General features: G+C 43.8%; 1 protein-coding gene across 1 annotated transcript; it reads right to left on the reverse strand.

Moving 5' to 3' along the window:
- On the reverse strand, positions 1-27,905 carry znhit6 (zinc finger HIT-type containing 6). The gene is made up of 10 exons (XM_028404502.1): positions 27,713-27,905; positions 27,400-27,465; positions 25,603-25,709; positions 25,409-25,494; positions 23,174-23,277; positions 12,275-12,343; positions 12,091-12,171; positions 10,306-10,386; positions 3,168-3,292; positions 1-705 (listed from the first exon to the last, which is right to left on the reverse strand). Exons 1-10 carry the CDS (start codon positions 27,862-27,864, stop codon positions 425-427), a joined length of 1,152 nt encoding a protein of 383 aa, XP_028260303.1. The 5' UTR covers positions 27,865-27,905; the 3' UTR covers positions 1-424.
- Between the last annotated feature and the right edge of the window lie 94 nt (positions 27,906-27,999).

A 27,999-nucleotide genomic window follows, 5' to 3' on the forward strand; every position in this document is an offset into this window, starting at 1 on the left:
ATGTTTCCAAGTAAATTTTATTTGAAAAAACAATTGCACAAACAATAAGTAAAAGTAGAAAATAAACACTGAAATGACTCTCTCTTTATATATATATATAGTGATTTTGGCTGTGTGTCTCTATATAAATGCCACAATGACACAGCACCGATGACTTCCTGTCAGATACGTCTCGCCTGTCACTCATTTCACCCTCAACATGTGAGTGTTATCCTTCCAGTCCCCAGCTGTCAGCAGCATTAGCTGACTCATTTTCATCCCGACGGTGACGGGTCTGAACAGGCTCGGCCTCCTCACAGCATCCTCCGCAGTCATGCTGACCTCAGCACTCTCCCTGGCAGCTGAGCTGCCATCAGTAGAACCGTGAATGTTCTCACTTGTATGCTGATCCCTGCTGCTGTCACTGCGCTTATTAAGACCACTATCAACACTGTGGACTGCTCACTTCTACCTCGTTTTTATTAGCACCATTCTCGTCTTCCTCGTCTTCATCACTGCTGCCTGTGATCTCTCCTTCCTCTTGCTCCTCCTCCGCTCCTCTCTTTGCCTTTTTCTCCTGCGGGGGTTCGGTTTCAGGATGCACCTCTTGGGTTCTTTTCCACATGTTGGTCGTCCCCGGAGTGTCAGACTCTGGCTGTGAGGCTGAAACTTTATCTACGCCGTCATTCTTTGATGTAAAACCAGCACGGGCTGATGCAGGTTCAGCTGTAAAAATAAATATGACGCCATTTCCGTATAATGTGATTAAACAACAGCAAGTCAAAACTTTTAAACGTCCAAACGTATGCACAGGCGAAGTGTTTCGGAGCGCAGCTGGGGTCATGCTGAACAGAAATGGTGTGAAAGAAAGTGACAGTGCAAACAGTTTGGAATGATGACGCCATGGTTTGGCTCCATGCTGCTTTCCAGGATGAGGCAACAAGCCAAGCAATTAGTTATGCAATAAAGCAGGGTGGACACGTGCGAAAGAAAGGCAGCGGGATAAATGACTGTAAAAAGGATAATTGTGCCCGAGACAATTATTCCCTAACATGATCTCCCCACAGCCTGCTGGATGCATGCACTCACATGCATAAAGCCAGTGTAACATTCACTTTTTAAAACTTTCATCTGTATCATGAAAAAAACAGTTATCTAACAGAGCCCTTAATATGAAGCATTAACGTAAATTCAGCTTTTCCTCTTTGGGAAACTCAATAAAAAGCTAAGCCTGTCTCCCATTAGTTACTTCTCTTTGGTATGGACCATTAAATTTAAAGACCTAATCAAATCCTTCAGCGATAAAGGACACAGCTGACACACCAAACTTCGATAGCTGACAGTAAAGCAATGTTCACTAGTATAAAAATGTAGCTGCATTCTAATGTTGAAGAGTCACTCTAAGAATCCCTGAGTAAGACTGACACATCTCAGTGTGGGATATGGTCTGTTGGGTTTTTACAAAAAGCCCTGAACACACCTGAGTGACTGGAAGTCATGAGGTCACTGTTCTTACAGTCCAACTTTCTCTCTGTGTACTCCTGTCAAACCATGGCTGTCCTCAGACCTCAAACTCAGTTCCTTTTCTCATTGGTCTCAGCAGCTAGCATATTTTAAGCTGGCTGCAGTTAGCAAGACAGCATGTTATGGCAGCTAAATTAGCACAAACACTGCCACTACTGTTTGAACAGCATCATCTTCAAACTTGACACATGCTACAACTCGTTTGGATTACAATGACGAACTATGAGTAGTTACTAAGTGGAAACTTCAGAGTCGATGAAACGAAGTGGAAGTGTTAAAACTTGTAGTTCACCCCGCAGCCTCTAGGGGCTGGTTCAAAAAGAGAGCCATTCCTCTCAGCCAATCAGGTGCCTTTATGTGGCATTTAGAGGGATTATGATGCTTCCAACATGGCGACAGTCACTGACACTCCATCCAGAGTTATGTACTGTCAGTGGTTACAGGCATGTTTTAGGTTTTGTGATGGCGGTAAAAGTCCATCTGATTGGTCGGTCTGTGATTGATGAACGGTTCATTCAATCGTCGATTTTTAAAAACGGATTTTTCAAAAAATCTAGCACACACTGGGTGACTACTGCAGAGTGATGTCACCCAGGACTGCATGCAGAGTGCACCTTTCCCACTAAAGCAAACTGCCAGATGTAAGTGGGTTTTTACCGCAGTGTGAAAAGGCTTCACAAAACCTCGCTGTCACCTTCAGTAACTTAGCATGTCATTTTAACATTTACTGTTTATGTACAGCATCACATGCTCGGCCACTTTTATAAACCGAGATGACGGCGTTGTCACTCATAAGCTGGCTCAGGATCAGCTAGCTTCAACTGGCTGAATGTGGTTCAAACCAGAATCTACATGCTGGCTACATGCTGCGTGTCCTGAGCCTGCCAGACACTCAACATTACTTTATCCTTGGCTGATATGCCGCTGCCACAGTGTCTGATTGCTTGTTATCACTTCCTGCCCAGCTTCCCAGGGCATGGCATGTATAATTATCAGGATGTTTCTATGGTTAGCATTATAGGAAAACAGTGTGGCACGGAGGTCTTATCACTGAAAACACACACACTTGGACCAAAATGACCTCATTCATCATTCAGCCAGTCTGGCTCTGACGGCGTATTGATACGGGGGTTTGTGTGGTCCTTTTGTGACCTTACTGTGATACACACAGTCTGACCACTCTGCACAGCAGGAAGGACTGAATCGATGACACTTTCACGATGGCTCCTGGTCCAAAGTGACAAGCAGGTACATGCTGATCTCTTTTCTCATCTTCACTTAAAACACTCATGAAGTCAACGCTCAGCAGTAAGCCTCGTTTGATCCTCTTTCTGGCCGCAGTGGCTGCTGAGGTTAAGTTGGTGCGTATGATGCTGAGCAGAACACACACACATTTCCGTTGGGGTAGCATGTTGCCATAGTGAAAAATAAGGGAACAGAGTGTCTAAAAGCCTCAGCTGGAGAAAGCAGGACGTGATACAATGCTGCTGGAATCGGGGGAGTGGAGAGAAGCTGGTGTTTTAGGGCTTTACGTGCATAAAGCTTGGAGTTATGTTACTGAAAGCATAAGTTTGGAAGTCAGCAGAAGAGGTGTTAATGGAGAGATGGAGTGTTATTCTAATAAAAGCAGTGGATGAAGTCCTGGGTGTTTGTTTGTTGTTTACCTGGTCCTTTAAGTGGATAGTCCTTCCAGTGATCTCTGAGCACAACATGCAGCACAGGATACTCGATCAGGGTTTTGTAGCACAGGTTATCCCTCAGGCTTTTCTTAATGTCCAACTCATGGTACCTATTTTAGATAAAATGGAGGCACAAAAGAGATAATAGGGTGATTACAAGACAACATAATCACAACACGCAGGGTAAATTAGTCTTCGAGGAGGAAGGGGTGTTAGCAACAAAGATGGTCACTACTGTTAAAAGAGGAGCTTTTCTTCCTGGATGTGCGCAAGTTATGACTAAATTGATGCCATAAGCCACTGATGAGTGTCTGTGTCGAGCACCATTAGCACAAGTTGGATCCCTGTTGGCAACATTTGACCGAATGAAGCTTGTCTGTTAAAGTAATCATCCTGTTTGGCTATTCAGCTTATCGAAGCAGCAGCGCACCAGAGGTGAAGGACAGCCAAGTCAATGAAGCCAACACAGAAGTGCAGCTTCTCACAGAATGTTGCCTCCAAAAGTGACTCAATCCCCATTGACCTACATGTTCAATTCACACATCACCAGAGCAGAAATGAACATGTTTACTGCCTCCTAATGTCCAAAGGTTTATCAGTCTTTACTAATATTGAGGGAAATTTAAGCAAATGTTTGCTTTTGTTGCTACATGAATGACTGAATGTAGACCACTGCCACCTGCTCTGCATATATATTATTACTATTACTATTATTACTATAGTCTATAGTGATTGTCGTTGCTAGGCAATCAAACTCTTGTTCTTCACCCTCTTTCTTCTTTCTTATTCTTCCGTATGTTTTATGGCGCAGTGTGTCTTCAGCATACATTGACCGATTTAGCCAATCAACTATTAAAATGTTCGTCTCACAGAGGACATTCTGGGTCAACTCCAAAAAATATAATTTTTCAAATATTAAGCAATTTCGGTGTCATTTTTAACATGGGAGTCTATGAGAGAGCCCTTCAACGAGGGTCATCTGCCAAATGTATCTCCTCCTACAAATTTCAAGCTACAGACTCCATTTTAGTCTTAAAACGCTCATTAGATGCTGCTCTATCAAACTTGTATGCAGAATTTTCTAATTCTGAATCATTTCCGCACGCCAGGCTCTCAAAGTTGGAGTGGTTTTTGAGGTCTCCTGTGCTGTTACCATGGTGACAGGCTGACACACAGAGGCATACAAAGCTCTGAATTGCTCTGATTCTCCAGCAAGTCAGAGCAATCCTTCACATCAGCATTCAAAGCAATGCTTCAGCTGCAGCAATCAAACTTGCATTTTCTTCAGGAAATGCCATTTTCTAGTTAGCTACTAGCATCAGTCAGTGTGGTGTTCTGATGGTTTACAGAGTATGTAAATATTGTCTTTGTCTCAGGAGATGGAGACTGGCTTTAGGAATCATGAAACCACTCTGTTACTCTTCCTTTGCACTAGATGACATCAGTCCAGTCTTGTCTCACAGTGGTCCTGTCATGCATTAGACATGCTCATAAATCACCAGGCTCAATAGTTAACTGGATTCCTGGGAGACATGGGCTGAGCTGAACCATGCAGCTTGGTCTGTCGTCACCAAAACACACCATGCATCATACAGAGGACGTATTTTGGATGCACACAGTAACTGGCACCATCCGCACTCGGGCCACTGTTTGTTTTGCTAAAAGGTTGAGAGGACCAGGTAGACGCCCACTCTGCAAGCCAATCAAAGCAGTCTGCTGTAGTGTGACATTTACAGGTCGTTACTTGCAGGAAGCCTCCACTACTGGAAAGAATCCACTAATTATACCACAAACAACAAATATTAAAGCAGATAATAGAACAACAGTGCACACTGAGGAGCTGACATGGCAGGGTCCTGAAGTAGAAGCACCTACTGCATCCACCCGTTTATGTCCAACATGCAATGAATGAATGTTCACAGGTGTGTTTTTTTATTTATTTCCGTGGATATATGAGCTAAGCTGAAACATGCATGTCTGTAAACAACAGTTACAGAAGGGGAGATGGCAGACTGTGGCTCCCTGTGGTGTCGATGGGATTGTTAAAACTCTGGCCATTTCTAGAAAACACAGCTGTGGCTGAGCCAAGAACCCGCACACATCTGGTCTCTATATTGTGTTCTAGTGAATGAACAGAACAGGAGGGGGGGGGGGCACACAAGACTGATGTTCTCTTCAGGGAGGTTCCTATTGTTTTCCCCCTCTGCTGCTGTGACCAATCAGCAGGGAGACAGAAAATATTATGAAACTGAGGATGCACTTTGATTAAAAACTGGGATGGACCACACACTCCTGTGTCCGCCTTGGGTGTCCCGAGTTCAGAGTGCACGCAGGACAACGTCAACGAGGACAACTAGTGCTGACAACAAAGAAACAAATCACAAATGTCTGAAAGTCAGGCCAGAAATGTGAAAAACAGCAGTGAGAGCGAGGGTTATGAGGTGAGTGTTGGTGATGCTCAATGCTGCGTGACCACTCACACTCAAAGTGACCACTCGTTTTAACTCGTTATGCACAATACCATCTCTGAGCCCACAACAAGTCGATCCTTTAGGCAGAACACCACACCAGGTGCCACTCCTGTCACCTAAGAACAGGAAACTGAGGCTACAGTTCACACAGCCTCACCAAAAAATGTTTATCCCCTTTGTCTAGGGGTATGATTCTCGCTTAGGGTGCGAGAGGTCCTGGGTTCAAATCCCGGACGAGCCCTGATGTCCAAGAATTTTAATAAAGTTTAACAGTGGCTCAGTGGGATAGCAGGGTTGTCCAATAACCGGGAGGTTGGTGGTTCAATCCCAACTCCTCCCTAAGTCATTGTTGTGTGTCCTTGGGCGAGACACTTCACCCTAGCCTATGGGGCGCCTTGCTAGTCATTGTATGACACTGCTTGGCAGCAGCCTTAAAACAATTTAAAACAAAAAAGAAGACAATAGAAGACTGGACAAAGGTCGCCTGGTCTGATGGGTCTCCAGTTCAGCTGGTAGGGTCAGAATTCGGCATAAACAACATGGAAGCATGTATCAACAGTTCTGCAGCATCTGTGTGATGCTATCATGTCAATATGAACCAAAACCTTTGAGGAACCCGACACTTTGCTGGATTCATGCCATCAAGAAATAAGAGTTCTACAGCTAAAGGGATTCTAACCCGATGCCCGCAAGGTGTACCTAATCAAGTGGCTGACAAGATAGATGTAGATATGCCCATCTATGGTGAGCTCAACTCTGAGGATCCCAAAAAAATGTCATTTAAAACACAATTTTCTTTGAAGTCTCAAAATACAGCTGAGGAATGACCAGAAAACCAAACGATTTTCACCCAATATTATCTGCTACTAAAAATGCCTCACCAGGCCAGCACTGCAGGAGACCTGCAGGAAGCATCTGCTGTGCAGAAACACACACAGCTTCAGGGCAAGCTGAGGGAGAGCAGCTCGAGTCTGAGGGCTGAGGAAAGGGTTTGCCACAAATATGTGAGGGAAAGCACAGCTAGGACTGGACAGAAACATCACTGTCCTACAGGGCCACAACACTGGTTAAAGAACAGAATGCACACACACACACAGATGTTTCCTTTTTTTTGGCTACAAAATGTAAGAACAGCATCTGTACATCTGACACATGGGGAGGTGTGGACGCTATTGCGGGATCTGGCTGACGAAAAGGAAAGGCGGAGGTAAGGGAAAAGAGGAGAGGGCATCCTCAGGATCACAGGAGCCGAGCGAATACAAAAATAAACATGACAAAATAACACAAACAAACATCCCGGGGCGTGTAAATGACTCTCTTGATGCACGGTTTGTCTCCTTTCCAGTAAGAGGATGCTGCTTACACAGCCATGTTTAGCTAAGCACAAGAACCCCTTTGTTGGAGTGGCTTGATATTCCAGTAGACATACACAACAACACAAACATGCACTCACTGCCTTTGTGGCAAATGACCTCTAAGTAGCCATGACAACTGCTATCCATGACTTCATAACATTAATAACACAGTCCAAAATTAGGGGGTTTCTTCTTCTAAGGCTGCATTATATAAACAGTGGGAGCCTGTTTGTGGCTGAAAGGCTTTGAATTTGTTTTGGGACCCCCGGAGTGGGACGTGACTTCTCCCCTTCCTCTTATTAGAGCTGAGGCCACGACCCTGTTATGTAACCGTACCTCGCTAATTTAGTGTGGACGAGCGGCCGCCGCAGATGTTTTCAGGCACTGAGACAGAAAAGGGAAGAGTGTGATACTATGGAGGATTACTCATTATAAAAACCTGACAAGACGCGGTGAAGGAATTCTTCCTCAGATTTATAGCTGTGACTGTGTCTGGTTAATAGCTGAAATGCTGTTATGCAAATGACACCACCTGTTGTGAGTCATTTCTAAAGCACTCTCAGCGGGAGGTGCCTGTGCGTCTCCACCGCGGTGTGACCGTTTCACGCGATTCCTCCTTCCACACCTTAAGGCCAGAAATCCTTCATGCAATCATGGATAAGGAGTTTGGATGTGTATTGGTGTGTGTGCCTGGTGTGTGTGTGTAAAAAGTGTTTATTTGTGTTGTTGGCTGAAGAATTCTCCTTACATCTGTTTATGCCGTTAACATGCAGTACAGCTGTGTACATCTCTGCCGTGATGTACAGTACGGTTCCCTCTGACAGTATGATGGGAACTGCTGACTGCTTCATATTTTCCATCCATGAGGGAGTGACTACAATGATATATGCAGCAGTGACATGGCGTTGAGGAGTCCACTGTACTGTAAATTTGTATTATATAATGCATACTGAGATGTCTGTTGTGTGCTGGTTACAACAATGGCTGTGTTTGTGGACAGAATGTCTTCAAATTTGGACAAAAACCTAGGGAGGACTAATAGATTTTGAAAGTTTAAGTCCAACAGCAATTATCAGTGGGAGCGTACATTCATTCCATTCTTCTTAACACAATAACTAGGCTCTGCATCCATTTCTAGGCTGATTACATCACAGGCTGTCCCATATCGAAGGCTCCTCAAATGCAGCTTTTAAAAAAAAAAATCAGTTTTCGTTTGGACGCCTTCAGGGTCCAACATTTGTGCGCCACTGATGGCTGGATTCTTTTTGGAGTACAGCGAGCTCCATAAGCAAAGCTGAAGAGAAAAACTTGTTATCAACTTCCGGTTGCCAGGCAACGGATGTAGCACATCATGATAGACAGGATCAGACTGTCTGAACTTCACAGTCTATGAATGTTGCAAAAGATGCAGCTCTCAGTTTGCTGAAACAGTTTCAATGACATCTTGCAGGAATTTCTTCTTCATAAATGTCCACTTGGACAAGAGGACACATCTTATAAAACACAGTGCTGTCCGTAGGCAGTTAAAATGTAAGAGTACACTATTTACACTTCCTGCTTGGCTGCCTGATCAGCCTCAGTGCACTGTTAACATGCTGAACACTCAGTTGTGTGGACACACTTTAACCTGTGCAATGACAGCGAGCCAAATGAGCAAAATAAGTCGAGAACTGGCTAACAACTGTTTCATGGTGTTTAAAAAAAAAAAAACAGATCAGGAGCTACCAAACATGGCTAATAACCATGATCTGTGTGATGCTGCTGCTTTAACTCTGCTCAGTGATGTCAGAAATGAACAACCAGCACAGCTAATAAAACCATTAAGGGTTAACCTTTTAATGGTGTAAATACCTAAAATGGTTATATAAAACTAATATGTAAGTCACAAAAGTGACTGTAAATGAGAGATAATGGATCCCTTTAAGAGGCTTTAAAGTGTAAAATGTGACGGCTCGTGGTAAACGCTGGCACACCTCTTCATTAATCTTTCTGTAATTCCCCTCTATATGCTGTCATAAAATGTAATTTATGTGCTTTGAGGGAGCAGCCCGGCCCACTGCACTTAACAAAAGGAGTATGTGTGTGTGTGTGTGTGTTACAAGGATGAAGGATGGGATGGGAGGTTTCATGATGTTTCGGGGGTAATGATTATGAGGGCCGAGTATCATCATTCACTCCATGACTAAGTGAAAATGGAAACTGGCCAACGAATCTACAAACAGGCGAGGCGAATGGCTGCTATCATCACCATCCTCAGAAAAAATGAAAGCGATAGGTGGGAAGAGAAATGATGGAAAGAGAACGTCATGGGGTGGATGATGATGAAGATAAAAGCTGAGGATAATTCTCTTGATCAATGGCATTCTCAGTGTTGCAATCAATGCAGGAGGAGAGGAGAGAAAAGCTGCCACAGAAGCCTCGTTGCCAAAAGTCCGCGTAGGCTTAATGGAATTTATAAGGTGGTGATGTCACGTTCATAAACAAAATTATGTCCGTTTCGTACATGCTGAATGAATTACTCACGACTAGCAGGCTTAATCGAAGGTCAGTGTGGGCACACAAATGGGATGTTTAAAGAATGACAACATCTGACTACGACCCCGTTCACACTGCTGAAATCAACCCGACTAGAGCAGGATTCGGGCCGTATCCGGATATAGTCTGAACCCGGATATATCCAGGTTAATTTCAATCCATCTCTCGGAGGTGGATCTAGCCAGATTGGCTTACATCTGGCTCAGGTCTGAACACAAATGCAGCTAGCAAATCCTGCTAGCGATGCCATACTTCAGGTTAACAGGGACAGTGTCCGGGTCGCGGGACTCTGTATATTACGAGGCACCACCTAGCGGTTTGGAGGACAACAAACAAGCCGGATTGAGTGCGGACAGGCGTGTGTTATGGCCAGATTTGAAAATAGTTCTGAACGTATCCATCTTTAAAGCTACTCTAGCTGGATTGACTTTCTCCAGTGTGAACGGTGCCAAAATGCTTCAAGCTTGTGATTAGGACCCACAAGTTCATAAGTCATGCATGGGGTCAAAGAGATGATGACCTTTAACCACCAAAATCAGATTATTATTGAGTCCAGGTGGGATGAAAGTTGGAAGAAATTTTGCCAAAGTGTTCTTAACAACCAATAAACAAGTTTCTGTATGAAATAATGTTACCCATCCCTGTCAAACTCTCTGCACCTGTATATATAAAATGATAAAAGACAGTCCTATATGTTCCAGGAACATTAGGAACATGTCACATTTTATTAATGACAGGAAGTAAGGTACAAGTAGAGCTCACCGCACAGAGTTGGCCTTTCTCCCCTCTGCTTTCATGAAGACCTTCACATCACCGAAGGGAGCGTGCACATACATCTTCAACCTGAGAGAGGGAAATTCACATTAACACAGGAGACTCACTGGAAAGACAAGAACAAAGCATACAGTATAGATACACTGGCTGCATTTTAAGGGTGGTCACTGAAGGGGTCGAAACACAAAGAGCTCATTGACTGAGTGCAGCACAGCAGAGACCCAAATGTACACTGGTATGCTGACTGATATAAAGTATGTAAAGGCTCTGACTGGGGGGGGGGGTTCTGTGCCCAGGAGCCAATCCTCCGTGCTACTGACAGCCATGGCACCTGACCCTGCTGTAAACAGCCAGCCAATGGGCCGTGGAGCGTTAAACTCACTCACTTGAACCTCGACAGAGCCTGTGTTCTAAAAGGCTGGCGCAGGACCAAGCCAGGTATCTATTAAAGAGGTACACCTGTCTACCAATGTGCTCCCAGCGCAGGCTGCTTTCTGCAGACTGTTATCAGTGTAAAGGTTAGGTCAGAGGAGTCAGATCACTGCCCTGTTAGAGGTTCAGATTAGAAACACTGCAGTCAAAGAACCTGCCTTGTTCAAAGATGGCAGTTCATGTTGGGAGAAATGTGAGCCTGGGACACAAAAAAGAAAGCCAAGCAAGAGCAACATTACAAAGATAACTGTGGGAGTTAGAACATGAAGAGGCCCAAGACATTCTGTGTGACAAAGATAACCTTTGGACAAATGTTTTGTACAGACACTGACTGATTACTGAATATGTAAACACTGATTCATCTGCTCTGTCCATATCAGAAATATATTCAAAACTGGGGAGGAGGATAAACGTGTGGGTTTATAGGCAAATGTGTTCTCGCCTATAACAGAGGTCATCAACACATGGCTACTAGCAGCTGGTATTTTTATAGGCCATGCATATAAAACTAATCTATTGTAAAAAAAGAACAATCTGCTTCAGACCATAGAAAAACAGCCCTTCCTCTGCCTGCCTTTCAGCGTGAATGATTCATTTAGATAACATTTTCTCCATTCTCTTCCTCAGCTACAAATAAAACAGCCTTAAAGTTGTTGCCAACAGGAAAACGGCTTAAGAGAAAACAAAAAGCCAAAACAGCAGCCATCTCCGAACTGAGATGTCTTCCAAACCATCTATCAAAGTAGTCAAAGTTTCCTATTTTTTACTCATATGTAAACCAAAACATTAATCTAAGGTTTCTGGGCTTTGGGTGCTGGAACTGAAATCAGTTCGTTAAAACAAAAACAACAAGCAGCAGCCTCTGGAGCTGACAAATGAAACCAAAGGTAAGGTCGTGCTACAAGCTGCAGTTCCTTAAATGGCCACTTGAGGCTGGCTCCAAAAACTAGTCAATCCTCCCAGCAGTATGATGATGACAATGATGATTGGAGCCTGGTGCAAGAAACGTTTTGGTCTCTACAGATATCATGGCAAGTTAACTCCATCATTTCTAATATGCATGATCAAGGACTTGGATTGATCTAGTCTCACTCTATGACTTTGCCTTTTTGTAGATTACCCACCAATTAGACAGCACCAAGATTGCAATGGCCACAGTTCTCCATCAAGTTTTTGTGACCACTGTTGATCTAGGAATGTTCCGAGGAATAAATCATCACTGATTGATGGTGAGTCCATCTCACACCCAGAGTTTGGGCTTCATCATTGAGATAGGACAAGGATGGATCCACACCCACACACATCTTGGTTGGACTTTCATGTTAAGGGGGATAAGCTTACTTTTGGCGTATCACTGGATCCGACTCTGTGGGATGGATGTAAGTGGTCAAGATCTGCTCCAAGGGTTGTCTGTCAGACACTCTACAACAAGTAAAGAGGGGAAAACATGTCATCAACAACCTCAAAAATTTGCTTCCACCAGAAAAACTGACTTTAATGAAGTAATCATGGTTGTGTAACTCACCTTTTCTGACTGAACTCTGTGCTGCTCTGAGGAAACATGAGCTTCAGGTGCCACAGGAAAAGTTTTTCTCTAAACGAGACACAAAGAAAGTCATTTTTACTTTGAGCTTATCAGAAACAGTAGTGCTTGATGCCTGTTTCTCAACACGGGCCGATGAGGTCATCTGTGCTCTCACAGTATTCCCTTCACAGTCAAACACAAATGCCCTTGTTTAAATTCAGAGCATAAAATGGATTCAGCCTTAATCTGTCCAAGACAATACGCCTGGCTGCGTCCAAGATCTCGTCCATCTGTGCGACTCTGCGGTGTGTTTGTGTATGCGCAAAATAAATAAAAAAAACACACACACACACAACAAAAGTCACCATGGAAACCGTGACATATACACTCGATACTAGGACACCAGCTGGTGGATATCACATAATAATCACTTCTTCTGGAGTAATGCTTTGGGCAGTAACTATTAAACGTGGTTGGGTTGCTGGGCGTGTTACGGCTAAACAGTTATTCCCTAAACAGCTGCACATCTACTACTGTTGTTAGAATTCGCCAAGAAAAAGTGATATACCGCAGAGGACAGAACTCAGCTTTCTTTATTCTTTCAAAATATTAGGATAACTCTTAATATTTCCCATGAACGATGGGAGCATGTGTGGTATTACAACAAACCTAACGCCACAGAGAGAGAGTTCTGTTGTAGAGATGAGAGAAAAACAGCAAAGTATAGTTTTCCTGCATTAAAGGAACAGAATAAAGGCTACTCCACTCAGATGCCCAACATACCGAGAGCTGACCATAACTACTAGGACTTCCATTGCTCAAGACCACAGAATTTACCATATATAGGGTGGAGCTGATTCATAAACCTCTTCTTCAACAGAGAAAAGAGAGAGTGAGGCCTTGATGGAGCTTAAGGATGATGAAGATGAAACATAACCTCAGAAAGTCTAATTGTAAGGCACATTTCAAGAGACCTTGTTATTAGTGCTTTGGAACTGAACGGAGAGAGATTCAGAGCAGAGTTTGGAGGTTTGCTTTGATAAACATTTTCTAATATAGAGACTTTTATCTTATCTAAACTCACACATCGTTACTTTTTTTGCAACACACAAACAGCATTGTGATCAACACTGATTTTTACAACAATGGTGCATGCCAAGGTCAAGACTACAACGGGTGTAAAGATGTGACAACGTCCCTTTTTTGACCTCACTGGTTAGATTTTTCCAAACAGCAGTGAGTAACTATGATTTTCCACTGCAAGAACAGTCAGGATTAAGGTGATTCATCTTCGATTGTGTTTCAATCCCTAGAACCTCCCCTTTATGACTTTCAGATCGTTCTTAGAGGAAGTAGAGGGGGCTTGCCTCTAAATAAGCAAGACAACAAAGAAGAGATTGACAAATGGACTTCCAAGGAAGCGGAGATACTGGTGATTGAGTCACCTTGTAATGCTGATGTGCCTTTCACCGTACCAGAAATCCTAAGGATTAAAGAGGTGACTAAGAGGCCATATCCAGGTACAAACTTGAAAGAGGACAGAAACCTCAACATTGACGAGCATGTAACACCCATCCACACCCACACCGACCAATATTTTTTGGGCTCACTCCATCCATCCACTGGAACACAAGCTGGGAGTCATCAGACCCTACATCACAGAGCACAAGCTGTACCCACAAGGACAAGAGGGAAAACAGAAGGAGCAACTGCACATCAAAAAAGCACCATAAACATGTGGCTATCCCGACTGGGCTTCCCACACAAAACGGACAGGGAAGAGGACAGCAGCTTGCGAAAAAAAAGAACACTGTCAGTAAGAATCAGGAGTGTTGGAAAAAAAACCCAGGAGGATTATCAATAATCACCACATCTGGATTCACTTAAAACTATGACTACACTACATAATACTACATAAACTGGTCCACCCGAAGGACAAAAATCTGACAAAAAGCCATAGTATCTGTGGGTCAGTGCAGCGAGGTATGCACCCACCGGTATACTGGATAAACTAAACAATCACTACACAAGCACATCGTACACCACAGGAGCACAGCTCTACAGAGCAGAACCATTGACAGTAAAAACTATGGACAGAGCTTCCGTGACGTCACCCTGTTTCTGAAGAACCGTTTTGTGGCTCGGTGGGAGGCTCCAGGACACTCTGACCAGTTGTCGCTTTATCACAACTCAGCAGTCCATCTACACATTCTAGACTGAGAGGACAGATGGGAGTCAGGAAAGCCATCTATGACAAGTTGAAGACTGTCCTTCAACAGAGGTGGTGGCCTCAGACGTCACCTTTCTGCTTCCCTGGTCCTCACAACAGTCCCAGAGCCAATAACTCAGGGAGGAGCAACCAAACATCCTCAATGGATGATGAGGATGAGTGATGTTGCCCTACTTTAAGCTCCTGAATAAGAAATTACCTGGATGACTGAGAATCTTTATCGACACCTGGATGGTAACACCCATTAAGTGTTTTGCTACAACTACATTTTGTTGTACAAAGTGTTTCCATTCCTGGAGTGTGCCATGGAGGACCTTATCTGGGACTATTTCTTGGGAAGTAAGAACCTTTCCACTACGAGTAACCCTAAAAAAGAGAAACCTAGCAAGAATACAAACAGCATAACAAGGGAAGGGAAGAGGTACGATAAAAAGATAAGGCTTTGGAAGCTTGTTGCACTGCGCATAAAGTCAAAAATATGATTAATTAAGTCTCCTTGTGAGACAGGAAGACTGTACACCATGATCGGGACAAAGGATCTGGCACCTCTCACAGGTTACTGAGGTGGAAAAAAAAGCAATCCGGGGACAATATAAAAGCTGTCCCACATGGTCTAAACCAACAGAATTAATATGCTGGAATCAAACTGCCAGCATCATGACACCACAGGATGGTTAAGGTCTTGTGGAGTCCAGCTGACAGCATTTCAGACAGGTGGTTATGTTTAAACTCGTCATTGTAACTCCAGCAAGCAAAGGTACTGCCATATTTTTATAAAGACAACATTTAATTGCATGCTGGAGTTTGTTTGGGACACATTTGTGCAATGTTGGTTGTGCAAGCAGACTAAATAAATAAAAAATATTAAATAAATGTCGTGGAATAATTAAAAAAAAACAGGCCCCAGCTGTTCAGTAAACCATGTGCCTTTAGCAAACAGGCACAGTTCTGACGTTTGCCGTGTCGCTTTGTGGATCCAGATGGTTGCATTACATGTTCTTCCTTCCAAACAGAAACAGGATGGGTAGGAGGAGTTCAGAAGTGCAGAAAAATGTGCTGAACACACAGTGAAACGTGGTTATGAGTTTCCACAAGGTTGTAAGATGAAGGTGACGGGGGCAGCGAAGGCAGCGTCAGGCATGTCGGGAGTGTTGATGAGGGGCTGGGAGGGGATTCCCTACGAAACTGTAGGAGGTACCTGACACCTCTAACCCCTTAGTCAGAGACATTTATGAGTTTGCTTCGTTTTTTTGGCCTCTTTAGTGTGTCAGTGTGTACACATGTATATGTGTGCAGCAGGTGTGTGAGTGCAAGCAAATGAGGGTGGAGCACCAGGTGTGATGCCATTATTCTGTCATTACAGCAAATGGAAACTATGCCTTTCAATAGGAAAAGGGGCTTGCCCAAAGACGCATGCAATCATTTCAGGCAAGGCCATGGAGCATACCTGGGATAAGTGCCATCATTCATTGTTAGAGGGGGTGGGGGGTGGGGGTGGGCAGGCAAAAGTCAAAACAGAAGCTTAAACAAGAAAGGACAGCTGCTTTAAATACCAGATAGACCTGACAGAAGGTCACCATCACACCATCAACAGTGTTTACAGGAGAGCAGGAGCAGCTGTGGGGCAACAGTTCCTTCATACACGCCTATTTAAAACGATTAACCACTTAAACCACAAAAAGATTATGTTGTAAGGGTTATAATCTCAACAGAATTCCATACAATAAGCTATCTGCTACCTCGTATGCCCTGCATCAAAGAGCATTTCTCCTCCGCAAGGGATTATCCATCAAACGGCCTGCTGGACAACAAGCCTTAGTGAATGACGAAGGATTGGTACAAGTCCAGAAAAAAAAAGATAAACATTTTATTATGAGCATGTGATTAACCGTTTTGCTTCCACCGGATGTCCTGACTGAGCTCCTTAAGGCGGAAACTGTATGTGTGTTTGTATCCATGAAAGAAAGAACAGTCATCCTGACTTCAGTGGGTTTATGATCCGATCTGCAAGTAGTGCTTGTTTTCTTTCATTATTATGAAACCTCGGCGTATTGAGTAACAAATCTTCTAAATTATTTTAGGCAACCGACGTTACATAAAGAGGACAGAAGCGGTCATCTCTTGCTGTTCCCTGAGTGGTTTCTTCTTTCGCAAATTGGCAGCACAGTCGTGTTCTGTTTCTCTCACTAGGATACACAATGTTTGCACAACAACAATAGCGGCACCCTCATGTCTGAACAATTTATGAAAACCAAGCAAATCCATAGTTTCTTCTCGTGTTTGGAAGAAAGTCCAGGTAATAACCGATTTGGTCATCTTTGTCTTTTAAAAGCTGCATAGTCATAAAACTCGGTGTTCAGGTTTTAAAGCTTTAAAGCAAACAAATACAAGTTAAACCTCTCACAACAAGGGCTACAAATGACCGAGGCCCTGTAAAACACCCTGAGCTCTGCAGCCTTCATTTATGTCTACCTTCTCAAAACAGGAGGTTCAAATCAGGTTCAAATCTGGCCAGGTTTCCATTCAACTTAATGTAGTTAATAATTCAGAAGGAAACAAATGGCATTGATTGTTAATTAACTGGTTCCCCGGTGGGCCCCCTGCAAAGTTTGAGTATCACTACCTGCTGCCCTCGTGGAATTCTTACATCTTCTCACTTTTACAAAGCACAAAATGCTCATTTCTCAGATTGACACACTTTCAGTAGCTCCAGTGAAACAGCATTAATAATACAACATGCTTACATTTTCCCTCTCTGTTCTGGCCATGTGCCAATCTCATTTCATAAGTCACCCAATGAGCGGTTTAATGAATAACCCATTTTATTTGAAGCTCTGCAGAGGGCATGCAAGGAAGCTCATTACACCGATTTCAGTGTTTTTACCTTTGAATTGCTCTTTAAGAAGCCATGTTTTCAGGAGGAATTATTTCACTCTGGTACTCTGTGACACAGACAGTGGTACATACTGAACCCGTCAGCATTTCAGGATGCCACTCCGTCTGCCTGTCAGAGACATACAGCAGACTACTCAGAGGAAGATGGATGAAATCATTAATAAGGCCGCACTCTGTTGATTAAATAAGTGATCAGGGTTGCATGTGCCATTGACACCAGAGACCAGAAAGCCTGACTGGTGGTCTGGCAGTCGGAGCTCAAAATCCATCTGGCTGGATTAACTTGACAACAAAAATGGCGCTCTGTGTGAAACCGTGCGCTCGTCGCAGGCAGTTCTGGGTGGCGAGTGGGTGCTGTTGGAACGAGATGATGGCGTTTGAGATGCAAGCAAATGAATTCAAAATTAAAACCAATGGTTGGAGAGGATTTCTTGGACTCTTGCAGATGTTGGACTCTGCAGTCTTAAGACATGTGCAGACACGTGTTGGTCTAAGTGTGTATGTGTGTGATTGTAGAAGAAGACAACATGTCTACAGCTGTGCTTAATGTGGCATGAGGCCCTTGTATTTATAGCGGAGGACAGCGTTGAAAGGATGACTTATTTCTTCATTTCTATTCTTAGATTAGTACCTCCAATGTGCCAAAAAAAAAAGATAATTCGGGCCTGATACTGAACACCTGGTCATTAGCTTTAGGATTCTCACATGTAGGGACGACTGGAAAGTTGGATCTGCAGGTCGTGTTAGACAGAAAGTCAGAGGATACCCGAGTCATTAAGAATAATCCTCTGGGAAGCATAAATGTCTGCACCAAATTCCACAGTAATCTGAATACAGTTGTCAATATATTTTTCCTCCAGACGGCATTAGTGCGGCTTTAAAACAATGAGTGAGGCTTCACGGCCAGAAGTCACACTTATGTTCTCCTGGCTAATAACAAGACTGTGTGTAATTAAATTTTGAACGACACATGGAAACCTAATTATTAACATGTTTGCCAACTTTGCACAAAGCATGACAAGTTTATGTTCTGTCTCCTTCACGCCGCACGGTCGAGTCGAGTTGCTGGTTAATTTACAGTATCGCTCAGAGCCAGGGAGCAGCGTGCAGCCCACGGTTACGTGGCCAAGTGTGATGACAGTGTTTGCAACACTGATGCAAACTACTATTCGCCCGTTCTGATGTGAGGTTTGCCTGAGCCGGCACACACACACACACACACAGACTCTGCTCTGCATCAGCAGTGGTTAATCAAGCCAAAGACAGCCTGTCAGAAGTCTGTCTGTCTGCCGGAGTCTGAAAAACATTCAGCTAAAGCTGCTGCTGATTGTTTCACTTGAGCCTAATTTTTTTTGGAAAGCAGAAGTCGTACTGCGCGCGAAGCGTGAAGTGATGAATAGTCGTCTGCTGCCATGAAATCTGGAGGTGAAATATGCCTCTCTCTGTTTTAATCCATTTGTGCATTCATTCATCACATGCAGCAGCTCCGGTTTCTGCCCAGCCGTGATGGATATCGCATTATAGCATTTTTTTAAAATTGCATTAATTGATCTAATAGAGGTACTAAAGTTACACCCATTTTCCATGCTGTCAGAGTGGTCTCATTATGTTGTGCATCCAGCGCAGAATAAATGCTGATGTGTGATACTTTCAACGATGGAGCGGCCGTGTGCGTCAAAAGCACGACCGCCTTTACAGTGATGTCAGAGCTGTAATGAACCGTCTGTGTAACAAACAAATGACCTGCAAACCAGTGGAAGGCTTTTACTATGACAGCGGAGGAGGAGAACCATGACCGGTTATCACTGAAGAGCACACGCCTGAGTTAAGGCTCTCGACAGAAATGTTTCCTGTTTCCACAACAACAAGTCTGCATTATGTGCAGAAAGCAGGTGACAACAAGGACTCATTCACCGCTTTGTGTCTATGATCATGGGAAATCAAAGAACACCACAACGTGCTCCCGCAGTCCTCCAAGATGCCAAAAAGTGAGCCGCCCCTGCCCCCTGAGCGAAAACACACAGGCTTCAATGCTGCTGAGAGCATCCCGCCTTTATGCTGAGCTGTGCCGTTGCGTCAGTGTCTTCTGTGGCATCTTCCAGCTGGCCCTTTCACACAGCTGTCAATTCAGCTGATTGCAGCTTAAAGGTGCAAAGACGTTGGCGCCTAAAGCACAACGAAGGCGTAAAAAGTGCCACTTATTGCTGGATGCTGAGTGGTGAAACGTCAGCTTGTACAACCGCTGGAGAGTTCACACACGGCCAACGTACAGAAGTACAATGACTACTTATTAATACTCAGTCCACAACAAAGAAGGTCTGTGTCTGGTCTTTACAAAGTAACAGAACCAGGAGGAGTCCACATTTTTGACTGCTTCATAAATTTAGTTAAATACGGCGACAAGAAACAGACGAACATCCGCAGAGCACGCCAGAGTCTTCTGACAATGAACTCCTGATTCTTTTACTCTTCGTGTTGTTTTTCAGTGCGAGAACGAATGAAAGGCTCCTGGAAGCAGCTGATGGCACAATCAATATGACCTGGCTTTAATGTAGTGGAACCCCACACAGGATTACGCTTAAATGTTGCCGATTATCATTATAAAAGCGCCAATAACACAGACGCGTGTTCCAAGTATAATTCCTGTACAAAGGTTTGTTTCAGGAGTAAAGAGCAATGATCTCCTCCACCTTGACTACGTGACATCTTTGTTTAGTTTCAAGGCCTTCAGACTTAGCTTCAAGTATATTCCTGATGTCAATATCAGGTACAAATAAATGTCAGGAAACCCACATGTCAGTGTTCATGGAGCAATGCTTCACTGGTCAAGTTTTGAGGGTCACAGTCGAGTCTATGTGCCTTTAGTTTAAAGGTCGGGTAGGAGATTTCATTCTGATGCACTTTGTTAAATTAGTGTAACTTCTCTTTACAATCCGATAGCAGCCGATTAGTTCGGCGGTTTCGCTTTAAAATGAAGAATATGAATCATCTGTGGAAGCTATAAAACACTAAAAACATCAGCCAATCCTCAGGGTGGACCCTGCGCGGAGTATTGGCTGGTTGTCACTCTCTTCCTGCTCTGTGTGCACCAGAGAGGTACGTGCATGATGGCCGAAGTCACAGACCGCAGCTCGTCTTCAGGTAATGTGCGTCCATGTGATTGGGAGGCGTGGCTTCGGGGTGAGCTCCAAGAGAAAGGGGCGTGTGTTTACTTTCCAAATCTGGCTGACTCTCACTGAGTTTTCAAAATCTCCTACCCTACCTTTAAGGAGATAATCATCACTCTTAGTCCTTTTTGCAGTTTCCTCTTCTGAAGGTAGCCATGTTAGACAGGAGCATTCCAGCGGGGGGACATCTCTTTGTGTTTGTTAGTTCATTTTCTGGGCACACCATTAAAACATGAGCCGGCCACAAACGTGCTTGAAGGCCTGATTTGTAGCCTCCATCAGATGCAGATGAGAAATGCGGCGCTTTCTCCGCTGTGTGCAACTTTATTAACCAGCCTGATCTAAACTTTATCACCTCTGCAGGCCAGACCATTGTGTTAAGAAACACTTCACAGTCTCACCAGAGCTGCTGAACACTGGATCCCTGAATTAAGTCACAGAGGCTGCAGAAGACTTTCATCTCAATATGTCCACATATGGGTTACCCTAACTCCCCCCAGCCCCAACTAAAAAGAGATTATTTCTCACTTCTTCTTCACCACCTGTCAATAACTGGAAACAAAATGAAATCTACTCAAACCCAGAGAGCTGGGTTAATTGAGGCTGATTCCCAATTTATGGGAATGTGACATACAGGGCGAAAAAAAAAAAAGCCCACAGCAGCTCATATTACTAATTATCTCAAGTTATTACAGAAATATGTTGAGTTATTACCCACAGTAACTTCTCCTGCAATGTGTTGTCCAGTCCACTCAGCCTGTCTGTGAGGAAAATGCCCGGCCATGCCAGGCTCAGGCTGCAGAAAACATAATTCCACCCTAACACAACTACTCCCAATGTTCTGCCAAATGCCAGCTATTATATACTTACCCTCCAAGAGCTGGACTGCAGAGGCAGCCTGTAATTTTTTGTCAATCTCTCTGCTGTTCGTGCCTTGTTTTTTAAATTAGTCATTGGTGAGAGGTGGAAAGAAAGCAGTTGCACAGACATTTATTTTGCGTACAAACATTTAATCAAAGAGACACATGCTCGCCGACTCGCATTCGCGCACGTACTCTCACACGCACCATCGCCAGGCATGAAAGCCCTGCAGTCAGCTGTCTGCCAGTAATGATCCCTCTCTGGCAGCGCGAGTGCGTAGCATGAATATGTCGCTAACCAGCTGCAGTCACACTGCTCACACATCTGCTTTTTATATTATGTACTTGGTACATTCTGAAGCACATTCTCCCTCTCTCTCTCTCGATCCCATTCGCTATTTATTGTATACCTTCCATCCCATCCTGTGAGTCCGTTCGAAGGGGGTGCTGTTGCGGTTAGCTGAATAATCTTCACAGAGAAACTAACCAGACTAAACAAAGAAAGGCTGTGCAGCTGGCTGATGATTCCTCTGCAGAAACTACAATAACAAAAGGCGTTTGTGTCTTTTTTTTTTTTGCTGGTGGAGCGGTGGGAACTTCACACATTATTTAAGAAAACAAACACTTAACAGACATCCTAGAAAAACTTTCTGTCGCTGTGAGATGATGTTGAGAATTGTGACACTGTGGAATAGGCAGCTACAAAAAGCTGACATAAACGTCTCATCCTGGGATGTGCACACTTAAAATCAGCACCTGCAGCACAGCAGAGACAGACATGACAGAGTGGAGGGCTGTAAGGGTGGAAAAATGGGTGGTGAAAAAGGAAAGTAGAAACATAAAAGCAGCTGGAGGGACTGACAAAGACTTCTTTTAGTGGCAATCCTGATTGGCACCTAATGTTGTCCCTGGGCATTTTTAGACTCGTAAAACTTTAATATGTAGTTCAATAACCATTCCCACCCTCCCTCTCTCTCTCTCTCTCTATTCTTCCACTGTGGGATTAGAGTGGCAGCCTCAAAAGAAATGGGAAAATGAGTGGCAGAGGGTTGTCCAGGGTGTGAGAAAAGCGGCCAGGGACGACAAGGCTAGCAGTGGAATCAGTCAGAATGAAAAGGAAGTCATGAGCATCAGTCTCTAAAATCCATCTATAACGCATCAGCAACTGATCAAGTCATACATTTGATTGAACATAACATTTTTGAGCTCAACAGAAGTTATTTTTTCAAAGCCGAACTGTATGTCTCATGTAATACACACAGAAGGATGCGTTTTAAACCTTCACTACCAAACGTTTCCTTGACTGACATCACTGTGTGCACTGCCTGCAAATGTAACTCCCACATCTGATAAGGCCCAACATGTATATGTGCACACACCTCCTGTCGTCCCAGCCTCTCAAGGACACTCCGTCTGCTTTAATCTAACCTGACAGCTTTTTTACGATGGCTTGTCAGAGACTGGCGTGAACGTCACTGACACCCCGTCTGCCTCAGGTGGATTGTATGTCCACACACACACACACACACAGGCCTGACATGAGATAAGCTGGGCTGAGCCTGCACTACATACAGTACACAGCAGCTGTTAGGGCTTCACAAGAGTGCCATCGTGTGGCAGAGTGGAACATCACGGCCTGTGACTGGGCCCATCATAAACAGTTCGGTAACGATCTTTGTGTCCTGAATTAAATATTTAATGAAGGAATCACACACAGACCTGTGAAATATGAATGAATTATTCTTACTTTGTTAGGAAGAAGGTGGAGTTTTCTCTGCTCTTAGTGAAGGTGACAGGGAGGAACTTCAGCGTGATGTTCATCTTTCGGGCGCTGGCTGCGAGTTTTTTAGCCTAGAAGAGAGAAAATAAGAAACAGTTTAGTGAATGATAGCGCCCACTTAAAAAAAACGCGTGATTGATCGTCTCAGTATTTGCTTTTACCATAGTTGTCTATGATAGTTAACAGCAGCCCACCATATCTAATGTGTTTATTTACGCTTAAGCTGGATCCATACTCCACGAGAACAGAGAACTCGCTCCTCGCTGCCGATGTTCTGCCCACAAAATTACATCATTTTTTTCTCGGAGCACCTGTTCTGCAGCTCTCTTGGACACATGGCCCAGGCAGAACTTTTTCTCTCAGTGGTGTGCGAGAACAATTGTGTGATTGGTCGGAACTTAGTGGGCGTGATGAATGTGGAGAAACGCAAGAGCTTCTTCAGGTGCAGAACACACAGACAGAAGGAGGAAGTACAGCGACGATGGACAGCTTAGATGAGCAGCTGACAAACAGCTCCTGGAAGGAGAAACACGGCGCACAGAGGTGGCGATAAAAATTAATACCATTATTGATCACGGCGTTACAGTGGCTCGAGCACATTAAACACCGGGAGACGGGATGTATTATTGCAGACAGACCAGAGGTCTGCTACAGTCAGCTACACTGATCTTCTATCTATTGTCATGCTATGCGCCCTCTTCCCTGAACATTATCAGCTTGTTAGGCCGTATGAGGAGACTCGCAGAGTATGGTACCTCCATGCCGAAACAAACTTTTTTTTTTACTCTTACCACCCGAGGAGGGTGGAGCGAGTTCTCTGTTCTCGTGGAGTCTGGAACAAGCTTAAGAAACCAAACCAAACACTGAATTAACAGAAACTCTTAATGCTGTGTCGGCAATTCAAAAACCTAAAAAAAAAATCTGTTGGCTCAGCTCACAGGATGGGATGAAAGATTTGTTAGCACACATTCCGAAGCCTCTGTTCCTCAGAAGCACAAGAATAACCACACATGTATGTGTGTCACACGTCAAAAGCAATCTTAGTAAGGGTCTCTGCTCACAGCACACCGCCGCATAAAAACCCCTGAAAGAAACCTAGGAAACAAGAAGCTTAACCGATGGTCTTTGAATGCATCGTGTGATCTGTCAGAAAATACAAACAAACTGTGATGTTACAAGACGCACATCTCATTTAAACATCTGTCAAAAATGAACAGGCAGCACTAAAAACAACTGCACGAGCTTCTAAAGGGTTAACTCACGTCCTGCAGCAGCGTTTCAAACCAAACAACAGTTCAGTGAAGCAGGATGTAACAGAACGCTTCTATTCTTAGCCCTGAAGAGATTTGTTGGGACCACAGACCTGCTGACATCTCATTTCACTGGAACAAAACTATCACTCTGCTCTGAGAAGGAGAAGCCAACATCTGTTCTGCATCAATAAGTCCAGCTGTGCACATTTCATTAACAACTAAAGCAAAGACGGGTTTGACTGTCTGCTTACTGCGCTCAGCTAAATGTGAAAGGACGGGCTGTGCAGGGCTAAATAACACATCACTGCGACTGCACTGTTCAGACCCCAGAGCCGAACCTTTATCTGAGCCCGAGAACACACCTCATTATTTTGATTGATCTGTACCCGCTGAAGCAGTCGCAGCCTTGAAAGAGCATGAATTACTGAGAGGTATTAAATATCACTGAGTGGTGTGTTGTAGTAACAGGACAGGCAATGGCTTATAAGTGCAGCCACAGATTATACAATGGTAGGCATTTAAAAAAAACACTTACGTAGCTGGTTTTAAAGGAGTATTCATCACAAATTTAACTATACATTTGTCATCAGAATAATCCTGAAATGTTCTGTGCAACTCTACGACACTCATCTGTTGTGGGTCAGGCTGTTCATAGGCCAGATGAATCCCAACAGTTCTGCTGAATTTTGATGCTGCCCCCCTGTACCCGGAGCCTCCACACTGCTCCACCATATTACAACCTTTAATATGATGACTGTCTTTGAAACTGAGGTCGCCTTTTAATACACATCAGCTGGTTTGTTTGTTTATTTATCAGTAAGTATCAATTTATAAATCAATATGCTGACACTTTGTGTTGCAGGGCAAAAAACAAACAAACAAAAAGGCATAAATCTATGTGAGTCTAACAGGCATTTAAACATAAAAGTCCAGAAAATCAAGGACTTACCTTTGCAGTGGTACGGGGAGTCTGGATGAGACCATCTCTGGCAGAACCATCAGCAAACCGTCCAGTATCCTCCAGAAACCTGTAATCTGCAGCACAGACAAAAGGATGGCGTCACATACAGTACAGTGGGGTTCTTTGTACTCAGATAAACCTTCAGTGATTCTTCCTGTCAGTCAGGTGGAGGAGACGCTCACCGCTGAGAAGAGCCATTTCATCAAACTGAGACAGGGACACAAAGGCCGTTTTGTCTCTGACACCGCTGCATGACGAATCTTCTTTATGCTTCTTCACACACAGCAAACTGAAGAATAAACACAGACACTCCACGTGAACCCAAAACCAAGAGAGATGTTCAAAATGTTACAGGCCGAGCTCTGAGAGCTGATCCAGACAAATACCTGACACCATCTTGTTCTCAGTATCTACAGCACTTCTCATCAGTATCAGGACCAAGATTCAAAGACAACAATCTGATTTAGTGGACAACATCCATCCAAAGTCTGAACATCAACACAGGAAGAGAAGGAGTGTTTGTGTCTCCCTTCCTTCCAAATAAGAGATAAAATGCTTCATTTTTCCAGAAAGAAGAATCAAACCTTAAAAAAATGTGCCTGTAATTGGCCTTCTTTAAAGGATTTAAACACAAAAAAACTCCAGGGATTTAATCCGAGCACACACACACACACACACACACACACACACACACAAAGCTGATTTTCAGTCTCTTGCTGAGAGACAGGTATTTGGCCGGGGTCAGACAGAGACTGTATCCCTAGAAACTATGCAGAAGGAATGCTGAGTGATGCCCAAAACAACAGGCAACAACGGGAGAAAGGGGGAAGGACGTTCTCTGCGGCTTTTTGATAAGTCTTAATGAAATCTTCGGGCATGACCTTTATTGTGGCATTTAGTGTTTGAAGGTTAAGCTGTAAATGCATCGACAGAAGTCGGCGGACGGGCTCACGGTCCCACCGCCGAGACTTCCAGCGGCATGTTGTTGCTGGCCGTGAATCAAAGTAAAGTTCAGTCCGTAATAATAAAAACATGGCCATCATAGATGTCCATCATAAATATGATATTCCTGCACGCAAAGGTAGGAGAGAATTTAAAAATATATACAGTTACATAATCGTTTCTCTGATTCAGAAAAACAGAGTGATGTAAGACACAGATGGAACTCTTACATATGAAATTATACAAGCATTTATGTGACAGTGAAATTTAAATATTTAAACCTGTGATCAGGAACTATTCACGCTAACGTCTGCTTACATTATGTGAGGTTAGGGGCAAAGAAACAAATAAAAATCCTGAATATGGTCATCAAGAGTAATGTGAGTGCCTGTGTTTACATTATAGCCTCCTTAAAATCCATTAATCTGATGACATCTGAGCATGTTGGCTTCATTGCCCTGTTCACTTTTTTTATTTGCACTTTATTTGCACACAATCTTTTGGCCCACTTTAATGAAATTAACCATCCCAGGTCTGAATGCCAAACCAGCTGTCACACACACACACACACACACACACACTCTTCATATACTGCAACTTCGGCACCAAGGGACTATCCTCTGTCAACACACCAGAGCCTAAACATTGAAGATACTTTTACTCAGGCTTCATGTTCCTGTGTGAAACAAACAAACTGGTGCTATAGACATCATGGAGACCCTTGTATTTATAAAAGGCTCAATACTGTCATAGAAAGTTAATTAAACTGTGTCTTCATCTATAAATATGAGTGAGGAAGTTTTCTTTATGGAGTTTCAATCATGCACCAATAGAGAAAGGCCTTTAGGCTGCAGTAGGTCTACTCTTCCCCTTTAACTTCTTAGTTTCACAACATTAGAGGCCCGGGGAGGTGATTTAAATGGTCATTTTGTGCATCTGGAGCTGTTCCTAACACTGTCATGGCAGAATAGATGATGGTGATTAAAGGAGCCTGAACAACAGGCTTTGTTTGTGTTGAGTGTTCGCATGAATCTCACCTGCAGGAATGTGTCAGGCAGGCAGGACATCTGTACTTCGCTTCCTCTGACCCACAAACACCACAGCTGCAGGACAGACAGGCAGCGTGTCAATGAAGGTTAGCTAAATGCTAGCTTGAAAGTAAAATAAAGGAATGTAAACACAGTATAGAAAAGTGTTTGACATTAGTTGTATCAGTTTAATTATGTTTATAAATACTGTCAGTCAAAAAAAGCTATGAAAACATGTGTTCGGCAGGCATCCTTTAACCCGAACACTCCTCTGTTAGCTAAGTTAGCAGCAGCTCACCGTGGTCACGTTCTGTTTACTTACACTGACAGAGAAATCTTCCTCTTCGCCCCTCTCTGCTCTTCTTCCAGGCCGCTGTCTTCCACCTGGCTCTTCGCAGACATCGTGTGTGCTGTTGGTACAATAACTGAGCACATACCAGGAGACAAGAAGCTGCACGTTGGACGAACGACCATCAAAACAAACCTTCTTCCGCCGGTGGCAGCAGCAGCAGCACGTGGAGGCCACTTCCGGTTAGAAATCAATCTGCTCATCGGCGACCCCTGGTGTCCGAGAGTGAGAACTGCAGCCCCCCTCCAGCGACAGTAAAA

The sequence above is a fragment of the Parambassis ranga genome, chromosome 4, assembly GCF_900634625.1.
Source record: "Parambassis ranga chromosome 4, fParRan2.1, whole genome shotgun sequence".
Classification (NCBI taxonomy): domain Eukaryota; kingdom Metazoa; phylum Chordata; class Actinopteri; family Ambassidae; genus Parambassis; species Parambassis ranga.

Excerpts from the sequence above, each read along its gene's own strand:
- znhit6 (XM_028404502.1), bottom strand. The coding sequence starts at position 27,864 with ATGGTCGTTCGTCCAACGTGCAGCTTCTTGTCTCCTGGTATGTGCTCA. Across the intron at positions 12,172-12,274 it reads ACAGAGTTCAGTCAGAAAAG|AGTGTCTGACAGACAACCCT; the intron begins GTGAGTTACACA and ends TACTTGTTGTAG. Across the intron at positions 3,293-10,305 it reads AGAAAGGCCAACTCTGTGCG|GTACCATGAGTTGGACATTA; the intron begins GTGAGCTCTACT and ends TATCTAAAATAG.